Source organism: Cololabis saira, chromosome 18 (genome assembly GCF_033807715.1).
Source record: "Cololabis saira isolate AMF1-May2022 chromosome 18, fColSai1.1, whole genome shotgun sequence".
NCBI lineage: Eukaryota > Metazoa > Chordata > Actinopteri > Beloniformes > Belonidae > Cololabis > Cololabis saira.
The window spans coordinates 30788088-30806155 of NC_084604.1; the positions used below are offsets into that span (position 1 = coordinate 30788088).

Here is an 18068-nt window from a genome sequence, read left to right on the forward strand (position 1 = left end):
TGTTGGAGTTCAAGCAGTCGCCTCTCCCCAACGAATGTTTACCATCAGCCCGGCCAGCTGTAGTCACTCACTTCTCCTAAAACTCTCCCATGAACTCAGTCTGGTACCACTCCCACTGGCAGCCATTTCCACCGGTACATCCTGTACCAATCGCAGTGGGTCAGGGATGGGCCTTTTATGCTACGCCTCATACAGGCAAACCCTGTAAAAGAGTGGATATTCAAACAGAATTGTTGGATTAACAGGTTATAACTGCGAAAAAGACGACGATCCTTTCACCAGCGTTCCGACTCCACCGCACGCCATTTTTTTGGTTATTTTGTCGTCACATTCTCCTCTCTGATTGGTTATACCCCTATCCAACAGTCAGAGGTGTCAAAAGTATTCACATCCATTACTCAGGTAGAAGTATAGATACTAGAGTTTAAAAATAATCCTGTAGAAGTTGAAGTATCAACTCAAGTTTTTTACTCAAGTAAAAGTATAAAAGTACTGGTTTCAAAACTACTTAAAGTATAAAAGTAAAAGTAATGTAAGGGGGAAAAAAGCCATTAAGGACAAAAGCCATTGAAAATTAATGCATCTTAGTATAATGCAAATATATTAAAGAAGCATATATGTGTACTATTGAGCATTAACATGTGTTTCAGAGAGCAGAAGATATGATGACTAGTTGCCTATAAGTATTGTAATGGTGCAAAAAGTCAAACTTCAGAGGCATGTTATCATTTATCCTAATGTTTATTGGAATGTACATCCAAGTTTAGTTGCAGGAATCTGAGGGAACGGATGTAAGAACAAAACTGGACAAGAACATCTGAAACAACCACAACCAAATTCACTCTATCCGGATGGAGCAATTTAACTGGATAGTTTTTTTTTAAAGGCCGAAATGAAATAGAGTAACAAGGTTGTTTTTAAAATGTAAGGAGTAAAAAGTACAGATAATTGCGTGAAAATGTAAGGAGTAAAAGTAAAAAGTCGTCTGAAAAATAATTACTCCAGTGAAGTATAGATAACCAAAATTTCTACTTAAGTAAGGTAACAAAGTATTTGTACTAGCTTACTTGACACCTCTGCACAGCAGTGTCCAGGGGCAGTTTCTGCATCTGTTTGCACCCTGAAAATCTAATTTAAACGGGTTATTCCAGATTATTTTTTTAAAAGTGCAACCAATAAAGACTCACACCACTTTTTTTTTTTAGGATGAAAATATAAAACTCACATGTTCTCTTTATTTGCTGTACTGTATATAGATAGATGTACACCACTGGAAATTTGGATAAAAGCACACACAAAAAGCTCATGTATGTAGGATCAACACATGTCTGGGGATGAAAAAAATAAACAAAAAAACAGAAAATATGTTTGATTACAAAGATAAAAAACTATCCAAATTCTATTCAGTTACTAAATGAAAGTAGTTCCATGTGTTGAACTTTGTGCCACATACCAACTGTCTGCAGCTGCTAATAACCTCTGAATTCTGTACATGGGGTATTTTGTACAAAATATGAAATCTAGCATAATAGATATAACATTAAAGTACATTATATGTACAACATTAAATGATGCTGTTTAGTATGAGACGTATACTAAAGGGCATCAGTAATAACTCTTTCCAGAGAAAAAGAAAAAGAAAGCTTATGTAAAATGAAGAGTGCTCCAGAGAAGCTGGTATTAAAGCCATTTCTAGATCAAGAGTCACCAGTACTGTGCTGCAGCCGCACGACGACACCGTTACTGAGGGGAGGGAACCGCTGGAAACGCCAGCTGGGTTCGGGTTCTGGTACTTTGTCTTCGGTGACTGTTGCTCTTCAAGACAAACACGGAGAGATCAGAGCAGTGTGACTGCAGTTTAGCTTACAATTTGCACATTCAGTTCATCAACGGCGTGGGTTCTGCAGGCAGTGGAGGAATTAAACCACCAAGCATCCAGAAGCAGATTACAGGAACGTCCAAATAACGTACTGGAGGAGGGGGAGGGATGTGCATGTTGGGCCAGAAAGGATTAAATAACCTAACGAATGAGGAGAAGAAAGGGACAGGAGTGGAGAGGTTACGACGGGGGAGGCGAGCTCGTGACGACGGGCACCGCGAGGAGGCGGGGCCGCACGCGCCGAGACGGACAGCATCACGGATTTCAGTTCCTCGCTGCTTTTGCTTTGTTTTGTGTTTTTTTTTTGTTTTCGTTCAAGTTTTATCAGGAAGTGCTTAAATCGCTGCTGTGGCTTGGAGGAGACCGCTCTGCCGATACTCTCTTAGCTATAAGCTATAAAATCAAGGAGACGGAGAACAAGCGGCTTGAGGTGTGCCGAGTGCAAGAAACTAAACGGTGATGGTCTCTAGTCAGCCGTCGAAACCCCTTTCAACTACAAAAGGCACTGCGGGAGGAAAGGCTGATGTTTGACCTCTTCAAACTACATCTCTTCACCACTAAATGGTTTTTTTTTTGTTTTATTTTATTAGTTTTTTTTTTAAATACAAGGGAGTGGCTTGAGAAGATTAAAAAAATAAAGCCAAATCGAGAAGTTTTCTGTTCGACTTCTGTCGACGCACAGCGAGTAAATCCTACGTGAGCGACTCCATCCCCTTCACCCCTCATAAGCCTCATCAAAGACAGTGACTTGTTCTGAATGGCGATGACCGTGTTTTCGACGCTTCTACGACGGATTGCATGCGAGCGTCCAGCTTAAAATGACCGCCGCTCCTGTGAGCGGGCCAGCGAGCCGGGCCGGGCCGGCGTGTCTGAGCATGAAATAAACCCCCCGAGCAACAGATGAGCATCAGGAATTGTGCTAACTCAAGTCTACACAGTTAAAAAATGCTTTTTTTTCCTTTTTATTTAGAGAAGTTGGCACCAAAGCTAGGTCTCCACAGAGTAGCAGAGATGTGGCCGGTCCTGCTCAACTAACGGTTCAACTGAGTTCTGGGTGAATTTATCTTTGTACGGGACGATAAATTAATCCTCAAAGTGAAAAAAAAAAAAAAAAACAAGCAACAAATACTTTACTTTTTTCTCTGAGGTACTCCTAATATACCATTTTGGGAAAAATACAAAGATCTGTCTTTTTTCAATGTTATGAGAAAAAAGCTGATACTGAATTTATCTGAACGACTGACATCGGCTCACTCTCTCTGTGAAGTTACAGCTAAGGGCTCTGGATTTCCTACAAGCACCTGACATCTAGAGCGCAGAGGCGACAAGATTGGACATCTCACACAAAGAACAGAACACCTGAGAAGAACGACCAGAAGGGGGCAGCATGGCACCCCAACAACACACCGAAAGAGCTGAAGGCGACGAACGTCGGGACTTAGATGGATATCTTAGATCAAATTCAGGGTGGTCATGCAGGAGCGTCCAGCACCGAAGCTTTAGCCGCTTGGAGGAGGACGAAAGGGGAGTATTTTCTGTGTGGGCTGGTGCTGGGCCTGTTCTGTTCTGATCTGTGCAGGGCTGAGGACTCTGCGTCCAGGGTTGTGCTGGCCTCCCGGGGGCCTGTGGTTCCTCTGTGGATGCCGCTGCTGGTTTACGGTTTGGATCTGGGGCGCGTTCTCAGTGGCCGTCACTCGCGGTAAACATGTCATCGGCTCTTCGGTGCAACTCCAGTGCTGTGACCGTGGAGATGTCTTTGGGGAGCTCTGATTTCCTCCTCATTAAAGGTCGTTCTCGTCGCTGATCTCTTTGGATCTGTGAGCAAAAACAAAAAGTTATCGGTAACAAAACCTTCTGCGATCGTCCAGTTCTGCCTCGTCTCCCACACGACTACCGTATTTTCTGGACTATAAACCGCACCTGTATATAAACCGCATCCGCTCTATTTTAAAAAAAAAAAAGATATTTAGCCGCAGATATTTATGTTGTTAGATTAGATATTTACTACATGTACAGAACCATTTTGAACTGTAAATGATGTACATGTTTGTACCTAAATAGATCCTTTCCTAACAGTGCCTTTTAACACGGCAGCAACTTTGCTGATTAAAACGGGACAGAACCAAGAGAAAATAACCGGTATTTATCTATTTATCTGTTTGAAATCTGCTTCTACCTACTTCTATCTGCTAAAGAAGAAGTAGCGTATTCTTCTTTACATTTATTTTGTCTTAGTGTTTATTCTAATTCCAGTTAGAGCGCCCCGAGCGGTGGAAGAAAAATCCACAGAATAGCCGCACCTTTGTATAAGCCGCATGGTTGAAAACCTATGAAAAAGTAGCGGCTTATAGTCCAGAAAATACGGTAATCTTCCCAGTGTAACTCCGCTCAAACAACTGGCTCATTATGGGTTAACATCCAAAGCAAAACTATCTATGAAGGGTAAATAACGGCATTTAATGACAGGAAACACAAAACAGGTAAAAAAAAAACAGGAAAATATAAAAATGGAGAAGCTTCTATCTGAATTCGGTATCAGACATGAACTGATCCTATCTCCATTTTTAAAAAAGAAACCTGAGCTTAGTGGAGGATTGGAAATGCTACATATGGAGGCAGTTTCGACTGTGATTCCAATCACATTTCCACAGATGCATCTCCATCTGAGCAGCTCAAGCAGGGCTTCAAATAGGGTTTCGTGTCATTAGTAAATCACACAGACGACAGCGTGTACCAGAGTGATGGAAGTGACGGGCTCAGAGTGGAAAAATCACACCGCTTTCGGTGTTTTGGCCGACAGCTGATGCGATGAAGAAGATAAAACTCCCTCGGTCTCTGGCACGTTCTTGTCAAATTTGCACTGCAGTTCCACATAACCATTCGCAACAGTAGGAAAGACTGTTCACAGCCATCATTTTGGTTGGTTCAGAGACACGGACCGGACCTGATCACGGGACTTTATAACTGAAACAGGATTCTGATCAGATAAGTTTAAAAATCAGGTTCACAATGCAAATTGAACAAAGCCATAGTTGAGTGGAGACAGGAAGTGTGAATGCCACTGCAGTAGGGCTGCAACTAACCACCAGTCTCACCGTCGATTAGTCATCAACTATTTAAACGATTAGTCGACTAATCCGATTATGAATCTCACAATTATTAAATGGCTCTTGTTTAGTTCTCAGCTTTTAATTTTGCATGAGGTTGTTTTAAATCATGTTCTAATTAAAAATAGACAAGAAATATGGACACTTCATTTTAAAATACATATTTTAATTAACTTTGCTATTGTGCATAATGCAATTCTAAGCAGAGATAGGAATGAAGGCGATTCCTCACTCTGTTGAATTTTTTTTTTGCCGACAATACACGAATGAAATTCCTTGGCGACTATTTTTATGATTGATTTTTGTCGACAATGTTGAGTAATCGTTCTACCTCCACACTGCAGCCTGAACAGAGAACATGTGACTATGTCAGTGTTTCTCAATCCTGGTCCTCATGGGCCCCTGTCCTGCATGTTTTAGATGTTTCCCTGCACCAACACACCTGATTCTAATGAATGGTCCCCATTAGCTTGTCACCAAGGTCTGCACAACTCTGTTGATGACACAGGTACTTGTATCACGGTGTGCTGAAGCAGGGAAACATCTAAGTCATGCAGGACAGGGGCCCACAAGGACCAGGATTGAGAAATACTGGACTATGTAAATACTCATCAAGCCCGCTTACGTCAAGTTATAATTTGTACAATTAAATTCCTGTATTCAATCATTTATTAGCTTCAACCGAAGTGATGTTTATTGAAAATAGTTAAAAATGCATCTGCAACCATATGTTCATCTTCCCTGCCCAACAGACCTGCGTGGCTTCTTCTTCTACCCTTTTCTTCAGCAAGCCGAAGTCGTCTAGCAGCAGCCCGTCCGTCTCCAGGTCCATCGGACTGCCTGGTCCTATAGAGTCAACGAACACCAGAAACTGCACACAGAAAAAACAAGGAACATTTGAGGAACTGTAGAAGCCACAGATATTTATGTTAGATTAGATATTTACTACATGTACAGAACGACTTTGAACTGTAAATGATGTACATGTTTGTACCTAAATAGATCCTTTCCTACACTGCAAAAACTCAAAATCTTAACGAGAATATTTGTCTTATTTCTAGTTAAAATGTCTCATTTTTAGTCAAAAAAAAAATCTCATTACACTTAAAACAAGACTCATCGCTGGAAAAAAACAACAATTTTCACCTGTTTCAAGTAGATTTTCACTTAAAATAAGTAGAAAAATCTGCTAGTGGAACAGGATTTTTTTGCTTGTAATAAGAAGATAAGTCTTGTTCCACTGGCAGATTTTTCTACTTATTTCAAGTGAAAATTTACTTGAAACAGGTGAAAATGGTCAAATAAGTTATTTTTTTGGTAATGACTCTTGTTTTAAGTGTAATGAGATTTATTGACTAAAAATTAGACATTTTAACTAGAAATAAGACAAATATTCCTGGTAAGATTTTGAGTTTTTGCAGTGTACAGTGTCTTTTAACACGGTAGCAACTTTGCTGAAAAGTAGCGGCTTATAGTCCAGAAAATACGGTAATTGATTTACAATTCCATCTGGTGCCTCAATGAGTTTGAATTATAAAACTGAAGGTCTGCAGAACTACTGCAGCGTGTGTTACTCACCTGTGGGTTTGACTTTGCTAGATTCTCGATCTTCAGCCAGGCGTCTTCTCGCTCTTTCCACTTGGCTTTCTCTCTTCACACCAAACAAACAAAACAGTCAGCTTCAAAGCATTTTCAGAGTGAGTCAGCGGTTAGCCGACCGTCATCTTGTTAGTTTTCTAAGGTATTTGCAGCAGGGGGGTGATTCGAAGACGAGCATAGCTGCACTGAAAATGTGGATGTGATGTGCCATTAGATCACTCACTTGCTTTTCTCAGCCCTGAACTGCTGGGTGCAGTCATCAAACAACTTCTGGTTCATTTCCATGAAGAGTTTCAGAGCGTTGTAGATCAAACCATGGATTGTCCTGCAGATGCACAAACACGTCCATGACTGGCTTGTTTCTATACTTGAACTGTGCAGATATGATGCTCAGAGACACACACGGGAATAGGGCTGGGGATCGATTCAAATGTCAAGAATTGATTCGATTCCGATTCTTAAGATTCAGAATCGATTATTAAGGTTTGATCCGATTCGATCCAATATTGATTTGGGTTAGTGTTATTAAAACAGTTTTTTGAGCTGTTGCATGAATTATATGACTGTAGTTATGCAAAATATTACTACTAGTATTATATTGAGATTAAACAGCAAGTATTGGCAGCTGATGATGCTGTAAGAACCAATCAGCTCCCAGAATGCTGATAGAACTGCTTTCAGAAACGTTGTGCGTCAGAATTACCAAACAGATCCAGGGAAGAAACAGAGATGGATGAAATCGGTTTTATTTTTTCCCACATTCCGTTTTTATTTGTTCCATTTTCGGTCTATTTTGGTTTTTAATTTTTGAGAATTTGGTTTTTAGCATTTTTTGCAAATGTAACCCCAAGACAGTATATAAAGTAATGAAATATAGACAATTTATGCAATTATAACTGAACACTTTAATGTTTTCATACCTTTAAACATATTTAAAGGCAAAAACATGGCACCAGTTATTCTCGTGTCCAACAAAACATTACTTTTTTGGGGATAAACAAAAAAATAACCAAAAGTTGGAATGTAATGATGAAAAAAAAATAACATAAATAAATAAAAGAAAATTAAAAAAAAATCCCCCCCAAAAAATAAATAAATAAATCGATCTTTAGACATATGAATCGATTTTTAGGAATTAATATGAGAATCGATTTAGAATTGGGAAATCGATTTTTTCAACACAGGCCTACACGGGAAGCCTGTGGAGACTCACTTGTTCCAGTGGGTCTTGGAGTTGCGGTACAGGGATGGGAACATGATGGGCAGGATTTTGGCAGCATTGTCGCTGATCAGACTCATGATGTACTCATTGTTCCAGTAGTACAGAGCTCGCTCGGCCACCTGCCAGCACAGTTTTGTGGCAGAGTTACAATAGGAAGACACAGAAGCCAGAAAAAACACCAAAAAAACCCCACCTGCATATGTGAACTGAAACAAATCAAGTAAGTGCGATTGGATTCAGACCTGAAAGTGTGGGCTCGACACACACTTGGCCAGCTGTCGGAAAAGGGACTCCATGACTTTGACAAACTCTGATGGTTCAATAACATCCAGAATCTCCTCCAGTTCATTGAGGTACATCACCTCCTTTGGACTGTGGGTCTTTGGCCAATACTTTAACAAAGCCATTACCGTCTGCATACACACACAAAAGGACCACAAGGCTTAATAAAGATCAGTATTTCCACACGTGACTTGTTTAACTATTAAATCTGCTAATGACACTTTAAAGAAAACGATCAATGATAAAGTACAGACACAGCTGACAACATATTCACAAAGACACACCACCAGATAGTGTTTATCATCTTAAATATTAAAATAGAAATTAAGTATAAGAGGAAAATGCTATTCAAAGATAAGTCAATCGAAACAGTGAATGCGAGTCTCACCGGTTCTGTGAGGGTGCTATCCTTCTCCAAGAACTGTACGACACAGTAGGCCAGCTAAGAAAGAAACCCTTTTTAATATTTCCACTTCCAACACAGTTTTCATCACCATACTGGTTTTATTTTTCTTTCATTAACACAGGAATATGCAGAGTGTGACACAAGACTGAAGCTAGCTACCTGTGGGTGATAGACGCTCAGAGACTTGACTTTGTGCAAAGGCAACAGGACTTTCAGCAGGAACATTTTGTGCTCCTCTTTCAGAGGTAATGCAAATCCATTGATTATGCTGTAAAAACAAAAAGGCGGCGATGAGGGAAAATGCACGTCTGCCAATACGAACTAGTCAAGCTACCAGCTAGTATAGAAGAACCAAAAACAAGACCACAGAAATCGTACCTGCCAAGGATTTCCAGTAATTCTGCTATTCCGTTATGGTGCTCCGTTTCATAAATGAATCTGCAAAAGAGATTTACTATATGCAAATTACTTGCAAAAAACCCAAACGCAACACAATAACTCGCAGTGTGGCTAAAATATACTCACGTATAGAATATATTATTTATCTGTTTCCTGATGTACGCTCGCAGGCCCAGGAACTTGCCATAGATGCGATGCAGAGTGGTCTTTAAAAAGTCTCTCTCTCTGGGGTCTTCACTGTCAAACAGGTCCAAGAGCTGAGAGTAAAACAGCCGAGAAAGAGAGAAGCTGTGCTCAAGCAAAATAAATACAACGAGTGAAGTTTTTACAGCCATGCAGGCAATCAGTCTTTAACGCTCACCTGCATTACAAACTTCTGGTCAATATACTTTTTGGCTATGTTGGGCTGAAAGTCCGGTGACTCTAAGAACCGTAGGAAGAATTCATAAACAAGCTGTGGGGGAAAAAAGAAGAGCAGTGAGGAGATTTCAGACAGAGATTTCAGTGGAAGCGTGTATTTCTTAGGGCTCTGTATACCTGCAGATGTGGCCATGCTGCCTCTAGCGTGGGCTCATCCTCCTCTGGGTCGAACTCTGCCCCGGTGGGGTTGGACGATGGAGGCAAAGTCCTGAACATATTCACAGAAAACTGGGGAGAGAACAGATCTGCTCATTAACCAGCTGCACAGATTTCTCAGTCAATCCAGGTCATGCATTCAATATAGCCCGCTTTTCAACTTGCATTCAAAAAACACATGGGGTCTTTTCCTCAGTGCCCCCCCGTCTTTACCCCAGAAACCAGGAGTTTTACCGCAACGATAATTCAGACTCAGATTTATTGTTTCACTGTTATACTCCAAGCTAGGGCTGGGCGATATATCGAGATTTTAATATATATCGATATATTTTCAAACGCGATATGGTACGAGACAATATCGTTTATATCGAGAATTTTTATCTATTTATTTTTTTTAATGATTTTGATATAGCTTATTTTGTGACAAATTGACTTGAATGTTTTATTTGAGATTTGCACAAATGTTTTGTTATTTGCACAATTGTCAACCTCAGTGGAAAAGTCTGCCTGTTACTGTCTACATTGTATTAATTGCACAGTGTATTTTAATTGAATTGTTATGCAGGAAAGGGATATTTGTTTTATTTTATTCAAGAAGCATTTTTATTCTATATATGCAGGCAGTTTTTTTTAATTTCATTTGTTTTATACATTTTGATATTGTGCAGACCTCTGTTAATAAAGGAACCTGTGTGACATTTGGCACGAGGCATCGTATTAAAACTGACTGTTTTTTTAAGGGTTTGCCTCAGAAAAAATGAAGCTAACAGAGATGCTATGCTATAATGCTTTGGGGGAAACCCCAATTATGGCACAGAAAAAATATCGATATATATCGAGTATCCCCATTCAGCTAGAAAATATCGAGATATGACTTTTGGTCCATATCGCCCAGCCCTACTCCAAGCTATAAATAAAAACATATTATGCCCGTTAACATCAAAAGATTTTCATATTTGGAGTCACTTCTTCATGGGTTTCTACCGGAGAATCAAACGAAGGAGGACTGAATCTGAGCCAGAACACATAATCTCCAGTTGTTTCATGCACATATGAAACCTCACAGAAATTTACACAATATAACATGAATATGTACGACTGAAATGCACTAGCTGCCATAACGGTTTCATCAGCATGGTTATGTGGAAGCACCAGTCAGGATATCAAGGAGGAGCAACACACTTCAAATTCATTCATTTGCCTTATCTACCTTGAACCTTACAGCTCTGTGGGAATGCAAGGGATGTGGTGTTTATTTTATTTGAGCTTTTTTTCTTTTTGGTGGGGGGGGGGTTTCCAGTTTTAGATGCCATTTATCAAAATGCAGCTAAAGGAGGTGTCCAGACTGAATCCAATTATTCACAACCAAAATTTGACAACTTGGCTGGAGCTTAAAGTCTCCTCCTGCTGCATTTAGGCTGTTACGTTTGATAAAACCTGGTTAACATGCTGACTGCCTGTAAATCTTGACCTGCAACCCATGACTGAGATTAAACCCAAGTTAGTCTGTAATTGTTCCAAAACGCCGTTTCAAAACGAAATCCATCTGCATCCAAATGTGAGTTTTGGTTTCATGATGAAATATAAATCCATCCATGCTCACCAGTGAAAACAGCTTTGCTGCAGATTGGACGAGAAGTACTTGCTGCTCCATCTTGTTACGTTTTTTTAATATGAAAATGTATTAATGTGGATGCCGACTGAGGATTTGCTCTCTGACTCGTGTCCACTGACAATAACTGATCAGGTGTTGTGCAGGGACTAGGGATGGGCGGTATGGACTAAAAAATGTATCACGATAATTTCTGGCATTTATCCCGATAAAGATAAAAATGACGATAAAAAAATACCAACCAATTCAACTCCACCTTTGTAACTATAAATCTATCTTGCTCTCAGATCCGCCATGTTTGTTACACAAAAACGTCATCAACGGGAATTTATCTTTCTTTCTTTCTTTCTTTCAGGCTCATTTCCTCCCTTCCTTCCTTTTTCCCTTCCTCTTTTCTCCCTTCCTTCTTTCTTTCCTTGTTTTCTTCCTTCTTTCTTTCCTTGTTTTCTTCCTTCTTTCTTTCCTTGTTTTCTTCCTTCTTTCTTTCCTTGTTTTCCTTCCTTCCTTCCTTCCTTCCTTCCTTCCTTCCTTCCTTCCTTCCTTCCTTCCTTCCTTCCTTCCTTCCTTCCTTCCTTCCTTCCTTCCTTCCTTCCTTCCTTCCTTCCTTCCTTCCTTCCTTCCTTCCTTCCTTCCTTCCTTCCTTCCTTCCTTCCTTCCTTCCTTCCTTCCTTCCTTCCTTCCTTCCTTCCTTCCTTCCTTCCTTCCTTCCTTCCTTCCTTCCTTCCTTCCTTCCTTCCTTCCTTCCTTCCTTCCTTCCTTCCTTCCTTCCTTCCTTCCTTCCTTCCTTCCTTCCTTCCTTCCTTCCTTCCTTCCTTCCTTCCTTCCTTCCTTCCTTCCTTCCTTCCTTCCTTCCTTCCTTCCTTCCTTCCTTCCTTCCTTCCTTCCTTCCTTCCTTCCTTCCTTCCTTCCTTCCTTCCTTCCTTCCTTCCTTCCTTCCTTCCTTCCTTCCTTCCTTCCTTCCTTCCTTCCTTCCTTCCTTCCTTCCTTCCTTCCTTCCTTCCTTCCTTCCTTCCATGCGTCGATTTAACGCATAACCATAAATCAGCTTTACACAAATACGTCATCAACGGGAATTTATCGTTTTTAACCACAAGATGACAAATTCTTACCGTGGAGAATTTTTTTGACGGTATATCGTGAACGGTAAAATATCACCTATTCCTAGCAGGGACTGAATAATAAATCTATAAAGAAAAATAGTTCCTGATTCAAACCTCAAACCTGTCTGCAACTCGTCCATCTGACCTGTGTCTGCGTGCATCTGTGTGCATCACGTGGCCTGTCAGTGAGAGGCTGCAGCTCACTGGAGCAGGATGACGAGGTTATATGGAATCGATGGATCATCCTTTACACAAAAAAGTGGAACTACCGTCCTCACATCCAAAAGCCTGATGAAAATATTGGTCCAAATCTTGAACCCTGAGGTGTTTAACAGGAACAAAGGCTTGTGTGTTAACATAAAAATGCCCTCCTCATTACCATAGAGGAGTTTATTATGTCCATCCCCACACTTTGATGATAAAAGCCATTATTGGAGATCAAAGAGTCCCTGTCTTGAAGGGGGTCAGAGAAAGGGGCTAACAGGGGTAAGAGTGTATTTTATTTTTATACTGATCTCACACTGAGGTGGTGTGTGTGTGCGTCTGTCTGTCTGTCTGTCTGTCTGTCTGTCGGTGTGGTTGTGGTTGAACCTTGATCATCTGCAGTTTACCATATGGCATTGAAATCGCGCTTTGATAAAACATCAAAGGCTTTTTAATTTGGTTTCGGCAAAACAAATCTGATGACGGGAACACGCTGACATCGCAACCTTAGAAAAACACATTTCTGATAATTACGAGAGCGACACTGACAGCAGCCTGACTGGATGAGCTGATTTAGAAGGACAATCTAGGCTCTCATCTTTAAACAAATACAACATTTGACAGGTAGCATGTGGTCTGTGATGTGCGTCTGACAGACAGAACCAAATATTACTTTAAAGAAGGTGATGAGATTTATGGAAAGTAAACTACCACAAGTCTTATGACGTTCATCTTCGCTGATTCTAGCTCTCACTTGCCCCTCTACCTTCTACAAAAGTGTCTTGTAGAGATAAACAGTTTTGACAAATAGTCTAAATAAATGACTTAAGTTTAAAGTTGTCTTTTCTGAGTGTTTGGATTTTTTTTAAACAGTTATATTGTCAATTTGATTCACAAATCCAATTTTTCCACTTCTAAAATCATTTAGAGACTCTGTCCGCCAATATTGAGGCAGTCATCTGGTTGCAAAAATCTGATGACGTGCGATGCAAAAACCGAGAGAGACAAGACACTTCAGCTGCATCTCAAACTAACATTTTCTCTGATTTGTTTGTTTGGATGCAATGAGACAGGAAAAAAAAAAGCTGTCAATGAAGCCAACTCTGATAGGTTCAACACGAAAAAGGGAATGTTTGGACAGTGGTTATTCATCTATTTAATAACAACCTGTGGATTCTCATGGATATAATTTCACTAGAGATGCACGGGCCGAAGTTTCTTAAATTATTCTGTTTTTTTTTTTTAAACGCTTGACCTGCAGATATTGATTTTAACTGATATTGGACTTTTCTTTCTTTCTTTAAATTGTTATCAACTGCATCCATTAACAATGAACGACAGCTACTACTAGGGCTGGGCGATATGGACCAAAAGTCATATCTCGATATTTTCTAGCTGAATGGCGATACTCGATATATATCTCGATATTTTTTCCGTGCCATAATTGGGGTTTCCCCCAAAGCATTATAGCATAGCATCTCTGTTAGCCGTTTTTTAAGGCAAACCCTTAAAAAACAGTCAGTTTTAATACAAAGCCTCGTGCCAAATGTCACACAGGTTCCTTTATTAACAGAGGTCTGCACAATATCAACATGTATAAAACAAATGAAATAAAAATAAACTGCCTGCATATATAGAATAAAAATGCTTCTTGAATGAAATAAAACAAATATCCCTTTCCTGCATAACAATTAAATTAAAATACACTGTACAATTAATACAGTGTAGACAGTAACAGGCAGACTTTTCAACTGAGGTTGATAGTTGTGCAAATAACAAAGCATTTGTGCAAATCTCAAATAAAACATTCAAGTCAATTTGTCACAAAATAAGCTATATCAAAATTTAAAAAAAAAAAAAAAAAAAAAAAAAAAATTTAAATCGATATAAACGATATTGTCTCGTACCATATATACCAAATATTCATATCATATTTGAAAATATATCGATATATATTAAAATCTCGATATATCGCCCAGCCCTAGCTACTAGTTTCATTTTCAGCCTTTTAACCTTTGTTGGCTTCATTAACACTGAGCATGCTCAGCAGGGTGATGCTATTTTAAGCGCTGGATTACATTTGTTTTGTTTTGTTTTGTTTTGTTTAATGTTTCAGTTATTACCACACAAATTAGTTTGCTGTGGAAAAACAACAACATGCTCCCCAGTAACTGTGTTATCATTGTGTATAACCCCCACTAACCCAGACTCACATCTTACTAGTAATGCACATATTGACTTGAGCCAACGTTATGAGATTATAATGTTATAGAAGAGCCCAGTTGGAGCCAGTAGGATCATGAATCAACAAATGAATGGAACATTGTGTACATGCATGTCTGAACTGAGCTATAAAGCACTCAGATAATCAATGTCATGTTCATCTCTAAAGCATTTGTAAATGTCAAATATTAGATTTTCTGGTAGGAAATAATTGACATCCCAATGCAAAAAGTCCCTGTTGGATGTTGGGACACTGACCATGTGCACCACCTCTGGGTAGATGGGCTCGGTGATGACATTCCTGTTGTGGGTGATGTACTCCACCATCTCGCTCAGCGCGGCTCGCTTCACCTCCTTCCATTTCAGGTCACTCAGTGGGTCCGAGACAAAATCAAAGAGGACGCAGCACTGACGCAGTTTCTGGATGAACAGCTTCTCCTGCTCAGCAGGGGGAACGTCTGGGAGACAGAAATAGAGGAAAGGCTGAAATTAATGCGTGTCTTGTTTTGCGTGAAGAACAGGAACAAAATCTCAGCACGACACATGCTAATGAATTTAGTATCAGATAAAATGTGAGTGCAGTGTAATGTTCTAAATCAGTGGTTCCCAAACTTTTTTTGCCAGGCCCCCCTTTTGTACATAACAGATTTTTCAACCCCCCCCCCCCCCCCGACCCCAACACAGACACACACATCTTTTGCATTCAAATGTGACTGCAATTTATTTCATATATTGAACATATGTGCGAAAAAACTGTCCATCTCTGTAAAAATAGATTTTCAACCTGACCAGCTCCCAGAGATTGAAACAACAACAAACAGGAGCCAAAATCTTAACATTTGCTCTACAAAAATTACACCTTTAATCCCCACATATTTTCAGTGATGTGAGTGGGCTTGCTTCATGTGTGCAACACATTTCTTTTTTTTCCTTTTTACTGTACAATACAGTATGCATTACTTTCAACATATTTTTTTCCAAAAATAACGAGCTCCCCGAGGAAAAAAAACCAGCAGCTACAGCTAAACAAATAATCAAAATTGCAGAAATGTCAGTTTTAATCCCCACACCTTTTCAGTGAGTGCGGTGGGCTTGCTTCATGTTACAGATCCCCCCTATTTCCTTTCTCTCTCCCACTGCACATATGTTAGAAGGCAAAATCTTAAAGAAATAAAAAATCTTAATTTTTTTTTTTTTTTTTTTTTAATTAATGTACCTTCCAACCTCGTCGCGCCCCCCCCTGCAATAGCGCTGCGCCCCCCGTAGGGGGCGGGCCCCCCAGTTTGGGAACCACTGTTCTAAATAATGAAAAATGTTCCTGACAAACTGTCCCTCATAAATTGAGGTTTCTCACGTTTGAATGGTTTGTCAACCTGCCACCATACATCAGACAACTTCCTCTCTGTTATACGGGGGATAAAACAACAAAAAAAACAATACAGACGGCTCTGCGTGATAAACCATCGCATCACTGTGATCAATGTAGCCAACTGGACTTTGGATGACTTTGGTAAACCTGTGAACCAGGGCTCTTCAAGTTCACTCCTTGAGGGCCGCTGTCCTGCATGCTTGAGATGTTTCATTGCTTCAGAATATCTTGAAACAAATGTCTATCATTAGGCGACTTGTGCAGACCTTGATGACAAACAGATAATGATCCATTCATCTGAATCAGTAGTATTGATGGAAGGAGACATCTAAACCAGGGGTCGGCAACCCAAAATGTTGAAAGAGCCATATTGGACCAAAAACATAAAAAACAAATATGTCTGGAGTCTTTTATAAGCCTTAGAATGAAGACAACACATGCTGTATGTTTCTATATTAGTTAGAACTGGGGGAAGATGTTTTAAAATGTCCACATTAAATGTTGAGAAAAAAGTCTAAATGTCCAGATTAATGTTGAAGTACAATCTTGAAAAAAGTCGGAATGTCGAGAAAAAAGTTGATATTTCGAAAAAAAAGTCGAAATGTCAACATTAATGTTGAAGTACAATCTTGAGATAAAAGTCGAAATGTCAAGAAAAAAGTCGAAATGTTTAGGAAAAAAGTCAAAATTTCGAGAAAAAGTTGAAATGTCGAGATTAAAAAGGAAAGCAAAACGGAAGATATAAAGGAAAAAGAGAAGAAAAAAGAAAAAAAGGGAAAAAGAGAAGAAAAATTAAAAAAAGGAAAAAAAGAAGAAAAAATAAATAAAAAGAGAAAAAAAGAAAAAAAGGAAAAAAAGAAAAAAAAAAGAAGAAAAAACATTTTTGAAAAAGCTCCAGGAGCCACTAGGACGGCGCTAAAGAGCCGCATGCGGCTCTGGAGCCGCGGGTTGCTGACCCCTGATCTAAACCATGCAAGACAGAGGCCCTCTCGTACCGGACTTGAAGCTGCTTAACCTGCAGTTAACTATTGTCACTCAACACAACCCAGTGCTGCATCCAGAAATACAACCTGAAACTGTAATACGGATTGAGGAAGTCATGCATAAACTCTGCACAGAAGCACCAATTCCCCAAACAGAACCTGGGCTCTAAGTGCAAAAGACAATAAAGATGAATGTAGATTTGACTTAATTTAAAAATATATATATTTAATGCATAAAAGTGCACCCCTGCTTGATCTGTTGTAGCTGAGGGGAGTAATGACTCCCATGCCCTCATGATATTCATTACCAAAAATCTAATGCAAATGCTAAATCAACCATTTACCATTTCAAAGTCAGAGTCACACCGACATCAATGATGCACAAGCTCTAAAATCAGCCCCAGGGAGCGGAGAGCTCCACCTGCCTGCGTACCATCATTAACCCAGTTTTAAAAAAGAAAATCCTCAAAGTTTCCGCAGTAAGAGCACTCTGCAGACGGAGCTGACTTCAGATTTCTCAAGACGGGCTGTAACGGGTGTAAACACTTGCTCAAGCAACAGCCAACAGGGAGTGGATTTTTATTCTGCACTTTAGAACAGTTTCAGATTTAACCACAATTATGCAAGTAAAAGGGTCCTGACGGGCCTTACTCACACAACTTTATACAACGTATGAAGTTATGCAATTGAAAGAATGGAATGCTAAAACCACAGGCACTGTAAAGCCATTGTTGCTATGTCAGAGTAGCTATAACATTGCCTCAAGTTCTTATCAGCAGTGAGAAAGACTACATACAACACCATGATCAATATTTACTACATGGAGCAACCAGCAGTATTGCAGTCTAATGCACGAGAACACACCTCTTTAAATTAGGAGGGAAATGTTGCCTTGACATTCATAAAATGTCTGCAGCACCTTCTACAAAATAACACGATTCAAAGACAAATGGCTTCTTTGCAAATTAAGAACAGCTGATCTAATCCACGAGCTAAAAGGAGAACCGTAAAACCAAAGAAAGTGCTCGTTTATTTTCATGCAACATGGGGATTAAAATATCACCTTATAAAGCTTGCCTACAGGGCAGCATTAATCTGCTCTGTTAG

General features: G+C 39.7%; 1 protein-coding gene across 2 annotated transcripts in view; it reads right to left on the minus strand.

Moving 5' to 3' along the window:
• Positions 1–1161: 1161 nt before the first annotated feature.
• The window catches only part of LOC133418663 (serine/threonine-protein phosphatase 2A 56 kDa regulatory subunit gamma isoform-like), a 33162-nt gene continuing 16255 nt past the window's right edge, over positions 1162–18068 (minus strand). For both annotated transcript variants that reach the window (XM_061707481.1, XM_061707482.1), the window contains 13 exons: positions 14868–15067; positions 9432–9542; positions 9256–9348; positions 9021–9151; positions 8874–8933; positions 8655–8763; positions 8478–8531; positions 8050–8220; positions 7799–7926; positions 6809–6910; positions 6565–6637; positions 5741–5857; positions 1162–3694 (listed from right to left, as the gene is read on the minus strand). In XM_061707481.1, the coding sequence (XP_061563465.1) occupies positions 3560–3694; positions 5741–5857; positions 6565–6637; positions 6809–6910; positions 7799–7926; positions 8050–8220; positions 8478–8531; positions 8655–8763; positions 8874–8933; positions 9021–9151; positions 9256–9348; positions 9432–9542; positions 14868–15067 (1484 nt within the window). In that variant the 3' untranslated portion in view covers positions 1162–3559. The remainder of the gene's footprint in view (positions 3695–5740; positions 5858–6564; positions 6638–6808; positions 6911–7798; positions 7927–8049; positions 8221–8477; positions 8532–8654; positions 8764–8873; positions 8934–9020; positions 9152–9255; positions 9349–9431; positions 9543–14867; positions 15068–18068) is intronic.